Here is a 15090-nt window from a genome sequence, read left to right as displayed (position 1 = left end):
AATTGGCATGAGACGTCCTTGTGTACATCACTCTTTTACACTGTCACAACCACAGTAATCTCTAATTATTCTATGACTCGGTCATAGAGTATGTTTCTGATATTTGGCATAATGTTGGTCCTTGATTTTTAGTTGATCTTTGAAAGCGCATTTATCCCCTGTAAATATGTATTTGATAAATTCTGTAAAATAAGCAAAATGTTTTTGATCATCTTACTGAGTCACTGAGGATTACAAATGTATCAATTCAAGAGGCTACATCCAATTACTGTTAAAAAAAATAATAAAATAAAATATGAGGACATACCAAAGGAATGCTTTGTATTTGTTACAGCATCCCATTAATGACTATGATCATTCCACACCAGCCTGACAGAACTCAGTACACTGCATTTCTGTGCTCCAGAACCAAGTGCCACATATGGACACAGGTCTGTCTTTTTAATTACATGATTAGGCATCACCTCACTTAAGAACTCTCATTCCCATGGTTTTAGAGGCAAAGCCCAGATGCTCAATGGAAGGTACTTTTTCCTTTAATAGAATATTATTCAATGTCAACAGAGGATTACAGTAAATGAGACACTAGAAGTCAGTTTCAGCAATTAAATCACTTTACTGTAATATAATTATTCACTGACATACAGCTTGTGTTGTGGCTAATGCCTTCTGTAAGCACATGGTCATACTGAGATAAGTATAAGCTATTGAGCTGAGAAAACAAATCACAAAGAAACGTGTTAGTCATTAATCTGAAAATCAGTCTTGTTTCAGAGAAAGCACTTGTTCAATGGTCAAATGCTGATTTACAGCATAAAGAGAAAAGAAAAAGACAGCTCAGGGAGTGCAAAGGTTCTACGATTCAGATGAAAAATAAACATTTGCCTCCGTTTAACACCTCCTCTGCTGAGGAAGAGGGCACATTCCACAGTTCTCTCACTCTCCAGCTCTCAAGCTGCCTTTGTGAACAAAGAGTTTTGTTCCTTCATTTTCTGCACAAATGGCCCGGCTTCCCGCCCTTCCACTGTAAAGATGGTTCCAAGCCGAGTGAACTGTCCTCCATGTGGGTGAAGGATGGCTTGTGCTGTCACGTGTAACGATGCTAGGAGGACAGAGCTCCTTTACCAGCATCAGTTTTGAGAAGAAACCACTGAACTCTTTTCACACCAACCCTTCCACGAACAGCCCCACGCAGCCTGCACTCCGGAGCTCGTCTGTCCATGTCGTGGTCTGAATGTGTGTCTGTTCGTATCGGTGTGTGCTTGTTCCTCTGTGTGAGCTGTACTGGTCATGAGTTCCCCAGCTCTATAGCTGATGGTTCCCACCTTCCTCCTCCTGCTCTGCTCTCTGGTGGCCGTAGTGAGGGTGGAGTCTGTAGGTCTGTCTGTTGCTGGTACACCTCCCTGTCTCTGCAGGGGTGGCCGCTGCACCACGCGCTCACGTTCCGTTTCTCTCTCGCCTTCTCGTGTTTGCTTGTACACTCACTCAGCGTCTCCTGTGAAGCAGAGCAGCTTTTTAGTGTGTCTGGTCACCTGGAGCCACCGTAGTTACACCCAAGAACCGAATACAGAACGCAATCCTGCGAGCATGCAAAAAAAGCCCTTAGCAAACAATGTGCACATATCTTGCAACACTCCACAGCCCTTTGTACACTGATGAACACTGAATGTACACTAAGCAGGAACGGGTACAATCGCTGAATTTCTTACCTCCACACAACTGTGTATTGTGTAAAATTTTATTAAACATATGAACAGAATTTTTATTCAATAAATGAAAATGTAGTAAAGCACGTTGAAAACATCTAACTTGTTAACATTCTATATATACAGGTGCTTCTTCAGAGAGGAAAAAAAAAAATCAGCCTTCAGTAATAATAAAAGGAAAAGGGGCAGAATCAGATTTGTACAATTCAGTCACTCTTTAGATGAGTAAACAACTTTAGATGAACATCTTTATATGTGGCTACAGTGGTCCCCTCAGTCTAGAATAACGAGAGCAGGCAGGTGAGCGTGAAAAGCTGTATTGGAACAGTTCCAGGGTGCATTCAGCAGACTGTTGTCAGATCACTTGCTGTCATCTCTCAGCATGACTGCCTTCCTAGCTGTGCTGACTCCTCTCCCTCTCCATTTTAGTCACATGTGACCACGCTGCTGATTCGCCCTATTCTTTCTGCTCACAGACACAGCAACCAGCAGTTACTCACACCATACTGTCTGGTCATTCTGAACAAACATGGAAAATCACACAGACGCATGCACAAACGGTACAGCAGGCTGGAGGTGCGCGTGGTGCACCATCGTTCACTTCACATGCCGTACCTCCCTCCAGTCTTGAATATAAGGTCTGCGTTGGGAGCCCCTTTGGGGTGCTGATACCGTGGCCGGCGTTCTCGGTTCGTGTTGGCAGGCGCGGGTCTCTGAGCCAGCGACTGCATCATCTCTGCGTGCACACATAAAGGCAGCAATATGAAAAACATTGGCCTGGACCCTGACGTTCCCAGGTGAGCTGAGGGGACGTATCCTCCCTCTCACCTTGGTAGTCCTCCTGTTCCTGCCGCTCGTTGATGTCCAGTGTGAGCTTCTTCATACGCATGCGCTCCTCCTGCTCCGCCTGCTGCTGGTTGAAGTGGTTGGCGGCCAGGTGAGAGGACAGCGGCACGTTGAGGATCTTAAACTAAAAGAACAAGACAACGGTATGAGTGAGATGTATACAGAACTACAACTCAGGCCAGCAGGGGTGAGCAAGAAGTAGAGAAACGTAGAGTACAACAGTACTCTGTGTGTGCGGGTACATATGTGTGGCTCAACAGTGTACACATCTGTGTGCAGTAGTTTGCTCTCTCAAAGCAACTTCCTGAACACACCCTACTGCTTTAGCCCAAAACCACACATTCCTCAGCCTGCACACACCCACACAGACCTGCTGCTTGTTGCCTTTCCTGGTCAGCATGACGAACTGCATGGTGTCGCTGATGTCTGCGTCTGTATCGCCTGCACACGAAGGGGTGGGGCCTTTCTTCAGCTGACTCTTCAGCTGCAGTGGAATAGCAACGTCGAGCTGGTGCACCTTCACCGCCTCCCCACTGCGCTGCTGCTCACACGCAAATGCAGACAGACACACACACACGCACACACACCACATGCACACGGAAATGGACACACCCAGAGAGAAAACACACTCAAAAGTCAAGCAGGAGTAAACCCATAGTCAGTCTGAAATAGTGAAACAGTATTTTCTCAAGAAAAGTACAAATTTATTGCAAAATTACCTCCACCTTCTCAGTGTGAGTGTGTGTGTGTGTGTGAACGATGTACCTGCAGGTTCTCCAGCATCATCTTGTCCAGAGCCTGAATAAAGTCATCATCCTCAGCACAGGCCACGTGCTTTAGTCCACCACCCCGAATCAGCACCTCCTACACAGCCAAGGTGCAAACAGCTCCAGACACACTCAACACCATGTCTCCACTAACACTCCAACAATACTCCACCTTATTATCGTCTCCACCTTATTATAATCCTCCAACCTGCGCTGTACTCACATTGTTCTCCTCGTCTGTCTCGTTCTCTTTGTTGGAGTCGGTCAGGTAGTCCGTGTTCTCTTCCTCCTCTTCCTGTTCCTCATCTTCATTCTCAGAGCCTTCCTGTGTGCGTACATACCAAGGTCAGTCAACATCTCAAGATCCACACTGAAGGATCTCTCACAAAAGCTCCTTAAGAAAGTTTACACAACCATTTCCACATTTGCTTTTTGCTTTATATGTTTGTTAGTATTGTGACATAAAACACTGCTGCTGCCAGTTTCCTGGCAACAATCCACGTGAAAGAGCCAAATATAAATCTGCAATGACCAAATAAGAGGTCCGTTCGGCGCAATACCTGTTGTAAACATATTAGGAGTGACAATGGCAGGACAACTGGCTGGCTCTGACGGAGAGCACACAAACCAGGGCCACAAATCAAGCATCAGGACCCAGGCTCACTTCCCCTCACTGACATTCACATCTCCAGCAAGCCACCCCCCCCCCCCCCCCGTCTCAATTTACAGATCTATTGCTTGTCTATACAGGACAGGTCATATATTAGACTCCACCTGATATATTATGAACTTTAAGGACAGCGCACAGTCTGAAATACGAGTATGTTTTTGTGGAATAAGCCTGAATAAAAGAATGTCTTATGGTTAACAGATTTAAATTATTCAAAATAGGAGCCATCTGACAAAGTCTGAACAGTTGTATGTTGTGGTGGACTCACCTCCTCCTCTGGTTCATTCATTTCACTTTCGTTTCCAGACTGTTCCTCCGTCTCTGCCCCCCCTTCGTCGTCATCATCCTCATCTTCCTCATCCAGAGCCTCCCCCTCCCCCATGGCGCTGGAGCAACGGCCATCTTTCTGCGAGGCTAAACCTGCACACGCCCACCAACACACGTGGTGTTTGTCACACTGATTGTGAGAACAATAGAAGGCAGCTGTATCTAAGGACCCAGCCTGCCTCGATGCTGGATCCTTTGTCACTGTTGTGCTCTTTAACCCAAAGACATCCTGCTTCACTTTCACGGCCTTATCTTGCACATTCATATTTCCCTTTTTATTCAGTTGCTACCAACACTGTGACTAATCATTACATAAAACAAGATAAAAGGCTTTCTAGTGTCCTTTGCCTCAATAATAAGCACAGGCTGCTGTACACACACACACACACACACGCACACACACACACACACACACCCACCCACCCCTACACCCAGGATTACACTGCTAAATATGAGTGGAATGTGACCAGCACCCACTGACCTAAACCACAGTCTCTATAGAAAATCAGATTTGAGTTATGTATGTGAAACAAATGAGGGACAAAAACAACATTTGTATAAACTCCCAGTTTGTCCGGACATACACGAAACCCTCACTGTGGACGTTCCCACGTACAACAAGAGGCAGGGCCTACACATGCTTAGCCTATGAGATGAAGCTAATTGTCAAGCGGAGCGAAGTAAAAACAAACAATAGACATTATGTGCAATGTTTCAGAAGCTACTCAGCATCTCAGAGATACAAGGAAAATGTACAGAAAATAAGCACTGTGTTTTCTAATTGCTCAATTGGTGATCTGATTTCAAAATAGCCCAATGTTGCACTCTGTTAAACTGATTTGCAAAAGAACACTTGGCATTCTCTAAAAATAAAATGTAATAGGTTTGATAAAATACCTTCCAAAGAAAACAGAAATTTTTGCTTGGAACTGAAAACACACCAGTCCAAAACATGCACAGGTAGCAGTACCACTCTTCCTCGAACACACTCTCCTATTACACCTGCCCAGGTATGAGTAAAAACTCTACAAAAACACACACGGGCACGACCGGATTCCTTTGCAACACTAAGCCACCACTTCCAAAAACGTGATACAATTACACATGTTGAAAGAATGCCAAATTCAGTCTCCCAGTCAGGAATGTAGGTGTGAAGAAGGGATGAATGAAGGGGCATAATGCACAGGTCTCGATGATGGAGTCACAGGTCTCCCACATGCATATGGGAATGCTGCTGAGCAGGCATAAACTGGCCTAACTAGTACAACCTCTCCCTCCCTCCCTCGCTCAATCTCCCTCTCTCACACACACATACCCAGTTTGACGAGAACTTCTCTCTCTAGGTCAGTGACCTGTTGGCAGGCTTCTTCCAGTGAGCAGCACAGGTGCATTTTGGGCCTCAGTAGCTCCAGCATGTCACTTATCATGTAGTCAATATCAACAGGAAAGGGGTGGTCTTTAGTCCACACCTCCAAACTTTTCTTCCACCAAATGTACCTCTACACACACACGACAAACAGCAAACAAACAAAAACAAATAACGTTGTTTCTTGTTGGTACAAAAACTACCAGTCATTTTTAATCACCCGTGTGTTTCATATTGTAACCATATTTTGTCATGACGGATCCTGAATCTTAATCGAATATTTTTTAATTTTTTAACCATATGACAGAACTTGTTCATTCATGTCTCCAGTATCCTACGAACAATCATTTACCTACACCAGAACCTATCACCTAACATCACATTCAGTGCCCACCTACACACTCTGTAACGTAGCCCTGCTGGAATTTGTATATCTCGAAGGCCATAAACAGCTCGGTGATTCAGCACCATCTGATAAAGGGAGGAAGACTGACCTGAAAGTAAATGAGGAAGCAGTCAAGCTTGCGCTTGCTGGAGCCGCGGTCAAAGTACTGGCCGCAGGTGTCCAGCAGGGTGCAGACCAGGCGAATGCGGAACAGGTGCTCAGGGGGGTCCAGTGGGCTGGCGGAACCGTCAGGGTTCACGCCGAAGGAGATGAAGGAAAAAAGGGTGCGGAAGATCACCGCGGACTCAACCATGCGGTAGTTATACAGTTCTCCCAAGAACTTGGCACTGCTGATACGCCGCTGGTTAAACTTCGGCTGGTTCACCTGAGAAGGAGTGACGTGATTTTTTTTTTATCTCAAGTGAAAGAACATACACGAGACAGGCATGACAACGTGATATGTAAATAAGTTGAATTCAGAGACTGATGAGGAAGCCCTAGGTTTCCTTGGCATACACTTAAAGTCTATCCACCATTTCACCAGGAGCCTGCAAATAAGAGTCACTCCCACACGCACGCACCTCCATGCCGAGACGAATGTCCTCCAGGACCCCATCCACTACATGAATACCCACATCCTCCTGGTATGCCACTAGACCGGCCAACAAGTTCGCCACACAATGAATGCTGTTGTACTTCACGTTCCAGATGTTCACCATGCAACAGATCAGATAACTCTTCATCTCAGGATCCTGCCAGGGCAACTTGCGCATTTGCCTCAAAACCTAAACACACACACACACACACACACACACACACACACACACACACACACACTTTTTAGACAGATATAAATATGCAAGAACAGGAAATGTCACAGACTGATTTCTTCTGTCAGTTATCAGGTGCTGTGGATAAGGTCTGAAGGGCAACAGTGTGTGTGCAAGTTTGAGTGAAGAGCAGCAGTAGATTTGGACTACAGAGCGGTACACACCTTCTCAGTAGTAACCTTAGACAGGTCTTTGTAGAGCAGTTTGCGGATATACTCCTGTAGTGGAGGCCTCTTCTTGCAGACAGTCTTCTCCATTGGTGGTGGGTTACAGTAGTAATATGCATTCTCCACCATGGTCACATATCGAGCATCCAAATGCTGGGCCTGCTTTTTACGCATCATTTGCTCCTAAAACACACACACAGCCTTGTTAGGCTTAGAGAGAGACAGAGAGAGAGAGAGAGGGGGTGTGGTGGTGGCAAGTGTTACTGACCAGAAGCACACTGGTACGCAGATGAGATTCAGGAGACCTGAAAAGGAAGCGTCCGCATGTCTCCAGCAGAGTGCAGGCCATTTCAATATGATGATGAGAGAAATCTGACAGGAGCATCTGCAGATCATAGGCACACAAGACAGACAGACAGACACACACACACACACACACACTCTCATTGAACTTCTAAACAGAGAAAAGCGTCAATAAATTGTACTTTGTACACAGTTTGTAAGTATTCCTGTGTTTTAAAAATTCTCACTTTCAGGCAATGCAGAGTGTCTGTTTTAGAGAACATTTTGAACTTGGCCAGCTCCCCAATAAACCGCACTGTCTTATTCTTGGTCTCAATGTTGATTTGGTCCTTCTTTCGAACCTGGGAGGGAAAGAGAACATTTCTTAATTATGCAAAACCAACAAATACTCAATACTGGCTTATGAGACAATCTAACTGTGCCAGAAGAACAAATGTAATGGACTGTAGGTTTGTGGAGGTAAAAAGGGGCAGATTCACACATGAAATCTGAAGTCCCCTTTGAGCATGGAGCAGAGATCCTCTGCAACATCAGACATGCAGGGGTGCAGAGTCGCCACCAGCCGTGAGTAGAATGGCAACAGATCCAGCCTGGTGAGGAGAAACCAACACGCAAGAATCAAAACTGTAGTAGGCAAATGGACTGGCTGAAGAAGAAGAAAGAAAAAAACTCTAGCCATGGGGCTGAGTGGAGCAACAGCTCCATCAAGTGTTAGTGATGTTTATAGACATGTTCATAGTGTTAGTGATGTTTATAGACATGTTCACAGTGTTAGTGATATTCATAGTGTTAGTGATGTTTATAGACATGTTCATAGTGTTAGTGATGTTTATAGACATGTTCACAGTGTTAGTGATATTCATAGTGTTAGTGATGTTTATAGACATGTTCATAGTGTTAGTGATGTTTATAGACATGTTCATAGTGTTAGTGATGTTTATAGACATGTTCATAGTGTTAGTGATATTCATAGTGTTAGTGATGTTTATAGACATGTTCACAGTGTTAGTGATATTCATAGTGTTAGTGATGTTTATAGACATGTTCATAGTGTTAGTGATGTTTATAGACATGTTCACAGTGTTAGTGATATTCATAGTGTTAGTGATGTTTATAGACATCTCCATAGTGTTAGTGATGTTTATAGACATGTTCACAGTGTTAGTGATGTTTATAGACATGTTCATAGTGTTAGTGATGTTTATAGACATGTTCACAGTGTTAGTGATGTTTATAGACATGTTCATAGTGTTAGTGATGTTTATAGACATGTTCACAGTGTTAGTGATGTTTATAGACATGTTCAAAGTGTTAGTGATATTCATAGTGTTAGTGATATTTATAGACATCTCCATAGTGTTAGTGATGTTTATAGACATGTTCACAGTGTTAGTGATGTTTATAGACATGTTCACAGTGTTAGTGATGTTTATAGACATGTTCACAGTGTTAGTGATGCCCACAGACATGCACAGACAGGAGAGCTGTTGCACCTTTGTCTGGGAACAGTGAAGAGAGCACGGACCAGCTTCCTCCGGTTGGATTTGGTGTTCATATTCATACAGAAGTCCATTGCAGCCTAGCCAAGTAATGATACAACATATTTCATTTTCAGACCATGTGTGGATCAAAGGATGCTATATAATCTCAGTACATCATTACATAAACAGAAGGCTTTAACTACCATATTATGTAAAGTTAATGATGTCCTGACTTGGAGCATCACTGTCTGGTACAGAAACAGAAGACTAGAGGTGTATTATTCAGGACACCCATCACTAACACTGCCTATACAGGTGCATGGCTACTCCGCTCTTTGTCAGAAGACACTGGCCACTCAAGTCCAGGTTTCTCCCCCCCCCAAAGATGCTCCTCAACAATGTGCTGCCCTGACCAACTGACATCCTACTTATTAAACAAGACTAATGCTCGCCATACTCACACCACCTTCAGATGTTCAGAATAAACGCTCCTGTCACCCATCATGAGCTTGTCTTTACAGACTTAATTACTGTGCTACTAATAGTTATGGTTGCTGGCATGACACTGCTTTTTAGTATGTTTTTTAATATTCTCTAATACACATATAGGGTACATCCTAAATCCCTCATAAAAACATCAATGGAATCAGGCAGGGCTGAATATACAGATTTTTTTGTAAGTTGAGTGTTTAAATATGTAAGACGTCTTTCTGTGTGTACCTTGTCAATCAGGTCTCTGTTGACACAATTAGGAAGCTGTTGAATGAAGGCGTCAACGATGAGTTTAAGATGAGAACCAGTGCTGGCTTCCTCATCTTCTTGTTCTTCAAAAGTACACAAACACACACAAAATCCAAGTAATAATATAAATACCCTGAACCAATTACTATTTGAAACAGAGGACTTATTACAGAGATCATTAACATTACTTAACATTTGTTAGCCAAGTTGCCACATTCATACCAGGTAAATGCAAAATATGTTAATTCAATATTTCTGCATGAAAACTTAACTATCATCCTGCCATCATTGTTCTTCCTGTGTGCATTCACTCAGTCAGCATGGAAAAATATCATTGCTAAGCATATAGACCCTCACAAAGACACTACTGATGCATTCACTCTAATCCTCATATATATAAAATATACTGGAGAAATACTGTTCCAAAGTAGTCAATGCTAAGCTTATTGTTTAATTGTCCTCTCTTCACATAGCCTGTAGTTTTGTGTCCATCCTGAGTATATCACTTATGCTCAGAAAACACAAGAACAATATGTATTTGAAAAGTTGTATGCGAGTTGTGTAAGCACATTTAATTTTAAATGTGAATTGTATGTCTTTTACAAAATTCCATATTGTTAAGGTAAAATAACCTGGGGGAAAATACCAAAGACGTGTCAGTCATATACGCTGCATCATTTGAGGGATCATATATTAAAATAAAAAATCTCAGATTTTCACTCTTCTCACTCTGAGCACTTTCACTACTTATTCTGGAGAGACAGGACACTGGGTTTGATAATAACACGGTAGTTATTGCACATTCACAGACATGCACCTTGCTCATCCAGCAGTTTCTTAGCCAGTTCCTCATTCTCTGCCTCATCGGCAGGTTCCAGCTCCAGAGGATCGTCAGTGATGTCCAGAGCCTCCAGCTCCAGCTCCAGCTCCTCGGTGCTGCTGGTCTCCTTCCCTTCACGCCCCTCCTTAGGCTCTGCAAGGGGAGGAAAGTGTCAGTCAGTTTGACTCAATCACCGCTGCCATGTCTGGTGGTGACGGTAGCGCTCCGTCCAGGCGGTGACGAACCTTTGTTTTCTTCCTTGTCTTTGCCCTGGCTGGCTTTCTCATTGTCCTTAAACAGGATGGCAGGCACAAAAGCCTTTAGATCTACCATGTTTTCATAAAAGTTACGCGCATCCTCGTCCTCCCAGATTCCTCCGTCAAGCTCATAGTCTCCAGGCTTCCCCGGTGTGAAGATATCAATGCCTGGGCCATGCTCTGTCAGACACACACACGAACACACACACACACACACAATGTAAAAGCTGTATTCAAAAACCACACTGCCACATTCTTAACTCAGCTTAGAATTGTCAATATACAAGTTCTTCCAATAGGGGCAATATTTAAGTAGATAACATGTTGCAAATATCTCCAAGAATCCGGCAATTAGAACTGCTTTCTGGGTGTGCACTTACTCTCAAATATGTTTACAGGCCAAATACATTTATACATATCAGATTCATAGATTTCATGAGTTTTACAAATAAGAACAATGCAAAAACTGATTTGCATGAAAAGAAAATGTATCTAATCATTCAACTGAATGTAATCTCTGACAGGTACAGAAGAGAAAAACAGAAGCTACTATAAAATGTTTTTTTTGTGTGTGCCTATGTGTTTGTAAGTATTTGGATGTACCTTCCTGAACAGTCTTATCCTGAGGTAGTTCAGGCATGTTCTCATCCAGCAGATCAGCCAGAGACTGAGTATTAGCTAGCAGTTTCTGATAGCATGTAGCAAACTCCTCATATTGTTTGTGTCTGTCCTCACTCAATTCTCCTTTAGAGTGCAGGATACGCCTGGAAGCAAAACACAGAAATGTTACAGCCCTACAAAAGTCTGTAAGAGATCTATATTAGACTATGGCAGAAGGTGCCATTCGCTTTACCTGTTTTGTCTTTCAATGTTCTGCAACTCTCTGTGATCCTTCTTCAGGTGTTTGGTGAGAGAAGTGAAGTACTCTCTGAGCAGGTTTTGGAAAGGTTGCTGTTTCTCCGTGCTGATAATCTCACTGGGAGGAAACGCCAGACTGAACTTCTCAGCCGCACTTTTCACCCTGCGAGGCACCAATCCGGCGATATCATCGCCACAATGCTTACAGAAGCTGATCACCACTGAAACATGAGTGTGAGTCTCGCGGTCAGCACCAATGATGTTCTTCAGCTGCTCGTAGATCAGCGAGAGCCCTTCTTTATCAGTGAATAGGCCCACTATAGTGAGCTCTGCGATAAAACGCAGGTCTGTGCGCAGCTTGCTCACGTTTGGCGCCTTCTCCTCCTTGCGAGCCTCAAAGTGCCTCTTCCAGGTAGCTAGCAGGAGTGGGGCAAATTCGGCATAGCGCTGATGGAACAGAGAACAAAGGTGCACGGCACAGCCCACGTCTGAGATCTTCAGCTTGGCCTCAACCAGAGAGCTCACGGCCTCACCAATGTACTTGCTGAGGTTGAGGGAGGCAAAATCATGCGATAGGGAGTCTCGTTGCTGTTCTGTGAGGGTGCGAAGCTTTTTGACAAAAGCAGTGTTCTTCTTGAGGCTGGAGTCCAGGCGGCTAAAGAAAGCTTCTTCGGGGCGGCCTTCATGGGCGTGCTGGTTCTTCCCTCGTAACTCCTTTCTGATCTGGTGCCTTTCCCAAGCCTCCTGGTGCAACTGCTGAGCTTCCTCATTTTCCCTAAGAGCATAAAGGCATAATCTGTTATATGGTTTCTGTAATCTCACATTATGACTTTATGTTTGTTGGTTATAAGCATTTTTTTAAAGATAGTGTCATATAGGAATGTATCTACCTTGTGTATCCTCTTTTCAAAAGTTTAGTGTTGCAGTGAATAGAATGACTAATAACTATGTAAATAGGTAAACAGCACTTGTGACAAGCAATATGACAGATTCCAGAGAGATGTTAACAGGCAGTTAATGATCAGAGTAGGGGAATTTAAACCGCTGCACTTTTTCTGATTTTGTCTCCAAATACAATATGCAGAGATATGCTGAGATGGGAACCAGATCATTAAGGGGGTCTAACAGTTTTCCAAACTGCAAGCAGCTCACAAATGGGCAGAGCCAATACAGAATATTAATGTGAAAGAAATCATCAGTGGCATCCCCAAATATCCCAAAAATCTTACTTCAGCCGAGCTGCCTCCTCTTCCTTCAGGCGCTTAGCTTCCTCCTCTAAGAGTTTTTTTTCTTGTTCCTCCTGTTGCCTTCTCTCTTCTTCTACTTTCCTCTTCTGTTCTTCTTCAGCCCTTTGTTTTTCTTCTTCTTTCTTCTTCCGTTCCTTTTCTTCCTTCTTTCTCTTCTCCTCCTCTAGCCGTCGCTTCTTTTCATCAGCAGACTTGCTGCCATCTTTCTTGGCACTCATCTTGGTGTCATCCTTGCCCTTGCCCTCTCGGGAGGAATTGGGTCGCCGGTCTCCATCTCTGTCTTTCTCCCTCTCTTTGTTGCTGAAGGAAGTCGTCTCTTTCTCATCCATGTTTACTGACTTTTTGCGTTCAGCAGGCATTCTAAAAAGAATAAAAAGAGATCATTGTTGCTTGCTAGCCATTCTACAAACTGTAAACAGAGTTAACTAGCAAGCAGACAGAGCTAAACAGAACACTTGCTAGCACTCACTCAAATAGCCAAATACCAACACGACTAACACAGGCTTCAAGATCACCTAACAAACGCTAGTTCCCTTCTGCTCGACTCGTTCACGCAGGCTAAAGGAATACCGCACAGTTACACATTTGCCTCAGAAACTTTTAACGACATTGAACTTAATTTTTAACTCAGCTACGTCGATGTATCTAGCTGTCACAACAGACGTACACTACGAGGACGAGCCAGCTAAACATATAAGTCAGTTAAGCCATGTAGCTAGCTAGCTCACTGGCCATACAACGGTGGGCGATTTGGACACGGTCGGTTTTAACTGGAAGGGCTCGTGAGCCTTAACTCCGAATTCAGCAGGTAAGCCAGCGCGCGACGGCCAGCGCGCGAGGGCGGCGCCGTGCACCTGTAGCGGTGACAGCTGTCCCAACTCCCCAGCGTACCTCAGCAGGGTTACATCGTCTCATTTCGTAGTTTTGTTCTGACAATAATACACTCACCCGTTATAGTCCCTTCGAAATGTATTTACTAACCAGTTGAACGCGCTATAATCTTTCCGCCATATGCAGGGCTGTCGGCTAGCTACCTAGCTAGCCCAGCCGTTATATCCCAGATATGTTCGTCTACAAACGGAACTCCGACCTCCGTATCTCGTGTGGGGGAATAACCCGAGCGGGAATGTCCCGCACGGCTGGCCAACAACCCGCGGCTCGCGTTTGTCATCCAACCAGCTACATCGCTAGCGATAACTGGCACGCGAGCTAGCAGGCTAACTGGATGCTAACCAGCTAGCGACCAAAGGGGGGGGGGCGGTGGAAACTTTAGCTACGCGGCTATCGCTCGTTCTCCGCCAACACGAAACGGCCGACACAAACAGACGGACGTCCACATCCAGCGGGACTAATTCGGACGCTAAGCGCACGTAGCAGGACGCTGAAACGACTCGACTTGACCAATAGGTCAGTTAGCCTGTCCGCTCAATACTGTCAACGTTGGCGCAGGTTAGCTAGCTAACGTTAGCCACTCCGTCTCAACAGGGTTGTGTAAACATGGCACAGGCACCAGCAACCTCGCTATTACTGGCAGAGATACGTACAGAAAAGCAACAGAAGTTTTTTTTGTGCGTCGTTGCCTTTAATTAACATCATTATCTTACCTTCAAAGTATGCAAAAAATAACATAAGCTCGCTTCGGTTGGACGGTTGACTTTTTCTTTCTGATAGCTTTAATAGTTAGGACCCCAAATTGGAGCATGTTGTGCGCCTGAATAAAATGCAAAACATTGAAAGCAGGGTTAAAGCTGTGTTTTCGATCCTGGCACGTCATGTAAATAATTGTATTTCCCTCATACATGTTTATAACTATTTGTATCGGAAGATTCACGGGAGTAACTGCAATGTACTGTAGGTATGTTACAGATGTAGAGGTAGTAGAAAGAAACAGGACGTTTTAGACAGAGGTCCTTCGTCAGCTGTGTAACCTCAAAGTGCTTCTGAAGTTGTAGAATGAACAGTGCCTGCCTCTCTCTCTCTCTCTTAGATCATTCTAGACCCATAGTTGTTCAATATGCTATAGCTTAACAAATGGTCAAGGTCTAAATATTGCGAACGATATTTATGAGATCAATATGGATACACACAAATTGTTTTCTTTTTATGTATTTCCTTTCTTTCCATTATGTCTGTCTATCTGGAAAACATCTGGTCCCATCTGCTATTAATGCCTGCTTTTTCTGTTATGTAATAATGATTTATTTCTATTATTCACATCAGGTTTCTTGTTATTCTTTTAAAAGAACTTCGATATAGTTTATATAATTAAAAAGCACTTACTAGTATAAAATGCTATTTATTAATGCTTTTAGACATAAT

General features: G+C 43.8%; 1 protein-coding gene across 5 annotated transcripts; it reads right to left on the bottom strand.

The window, feature by feature from the left end:
• Nucleotides 1–596: 596 nt before the first annotated feature.
• upf2 (UPF2 regulator of nonsense mediated mRNA decay) lies at nt 597–14526 on the bottom strand. Of its 5 annotated transcripts, none has more exons than XM_077006864.1 (22): nt 14376–14526; nt 12754–13131; nt 11520–12299; nt 11270–11430; nt 10655–10846; nt 10407–10562; nt 9569–9672; nt 8861–8946; nt 7849–7957; nt 7595–7708; nt 7333–7449; nt 7062–7247; nt 6649–6852; nt 6177–6452; nt 5632–5815; nt 4258–4409; nt 3543–3644; nt 3318–3416; nt 2923–3093; nt 2535–2676; nt 2322–2442; nt 597–1495 (listed from the first exon to the last, which is right to left on the bottom strand). In XM_077006864.1, the coding sequence occupies exons 2-22, from the start codon at nt 13128–13130 to the stop codon at nt 1486–1488; spliced, it is 3843 nt and encodes a 1280-aa protein (XP_076862979.1). In that variant the 5' UTR covers nt 13131; nt 14376–14526; the 3' UTR covers nt 597–1485. The 5 variants fall into 5 exon arrangements, with proteins under 5 accessions (XP_076862979.1, XP_076862975.1, XP_076862977.1 ...); XM_077006860.1 differs by lacking the exon at nt 597–1495 and adding an exon at nt 1514–2172; XM_077006862.1 differs by lacking the exons at nt 597–1495; nt 14376–14526 and adding exons at nt 1514–2172; nt 13720–14222.
• Nucleotides 14527–15090: the final 564 nt, after the last annotated feature.

The sequence above is a fragment of the Brachyhypopomus gauderio genome, chromosome 5, assembly GCF_052324685.1.
Source record: "Brachyhypopomus gauderio isolate BG-103 chromosome 5, BGAUD_0.2, whole genome shotgun sequence".
NCBI classification, from domain to species: Eukaryota; Metazoa; Chordata; class Actinopteri; order Gymnotiformes; family Hypopomidae; genus Brachyhypopomus; species Brachyhypopomus gauderio.
This window is presented reverse-complemented; position numbering and strand designations above follow the sequence as displayed.

What these genes read in the sequence shown, in the direction of transcription:
- upf2 (XM_077006860.1), bottom strand. Translation starts at nt 13,130, where the DNA reads ATGCCTGCTGAACGCAAAAAGTCAGTAAACATGGATGAGAAAGAGACG. An exon ending in ACAGAGACCTGATTGACAAG is followed by an intron (nt 8,947 to 9,568) that starts GTACACACAGAA and finishes TTACTTGGCTAG; the next exon opens with GCTGCAATGGACTTCTGTAT. An exon ending in ATATTCAAGACTGGAGGGAG is followed by an intron (nt 2,173 to 2,321) that starts GTACGGCATGTG and finishes GTCTGTGAGCAG; the next exon opens with AAAGAATAGGGCGAATCAGC.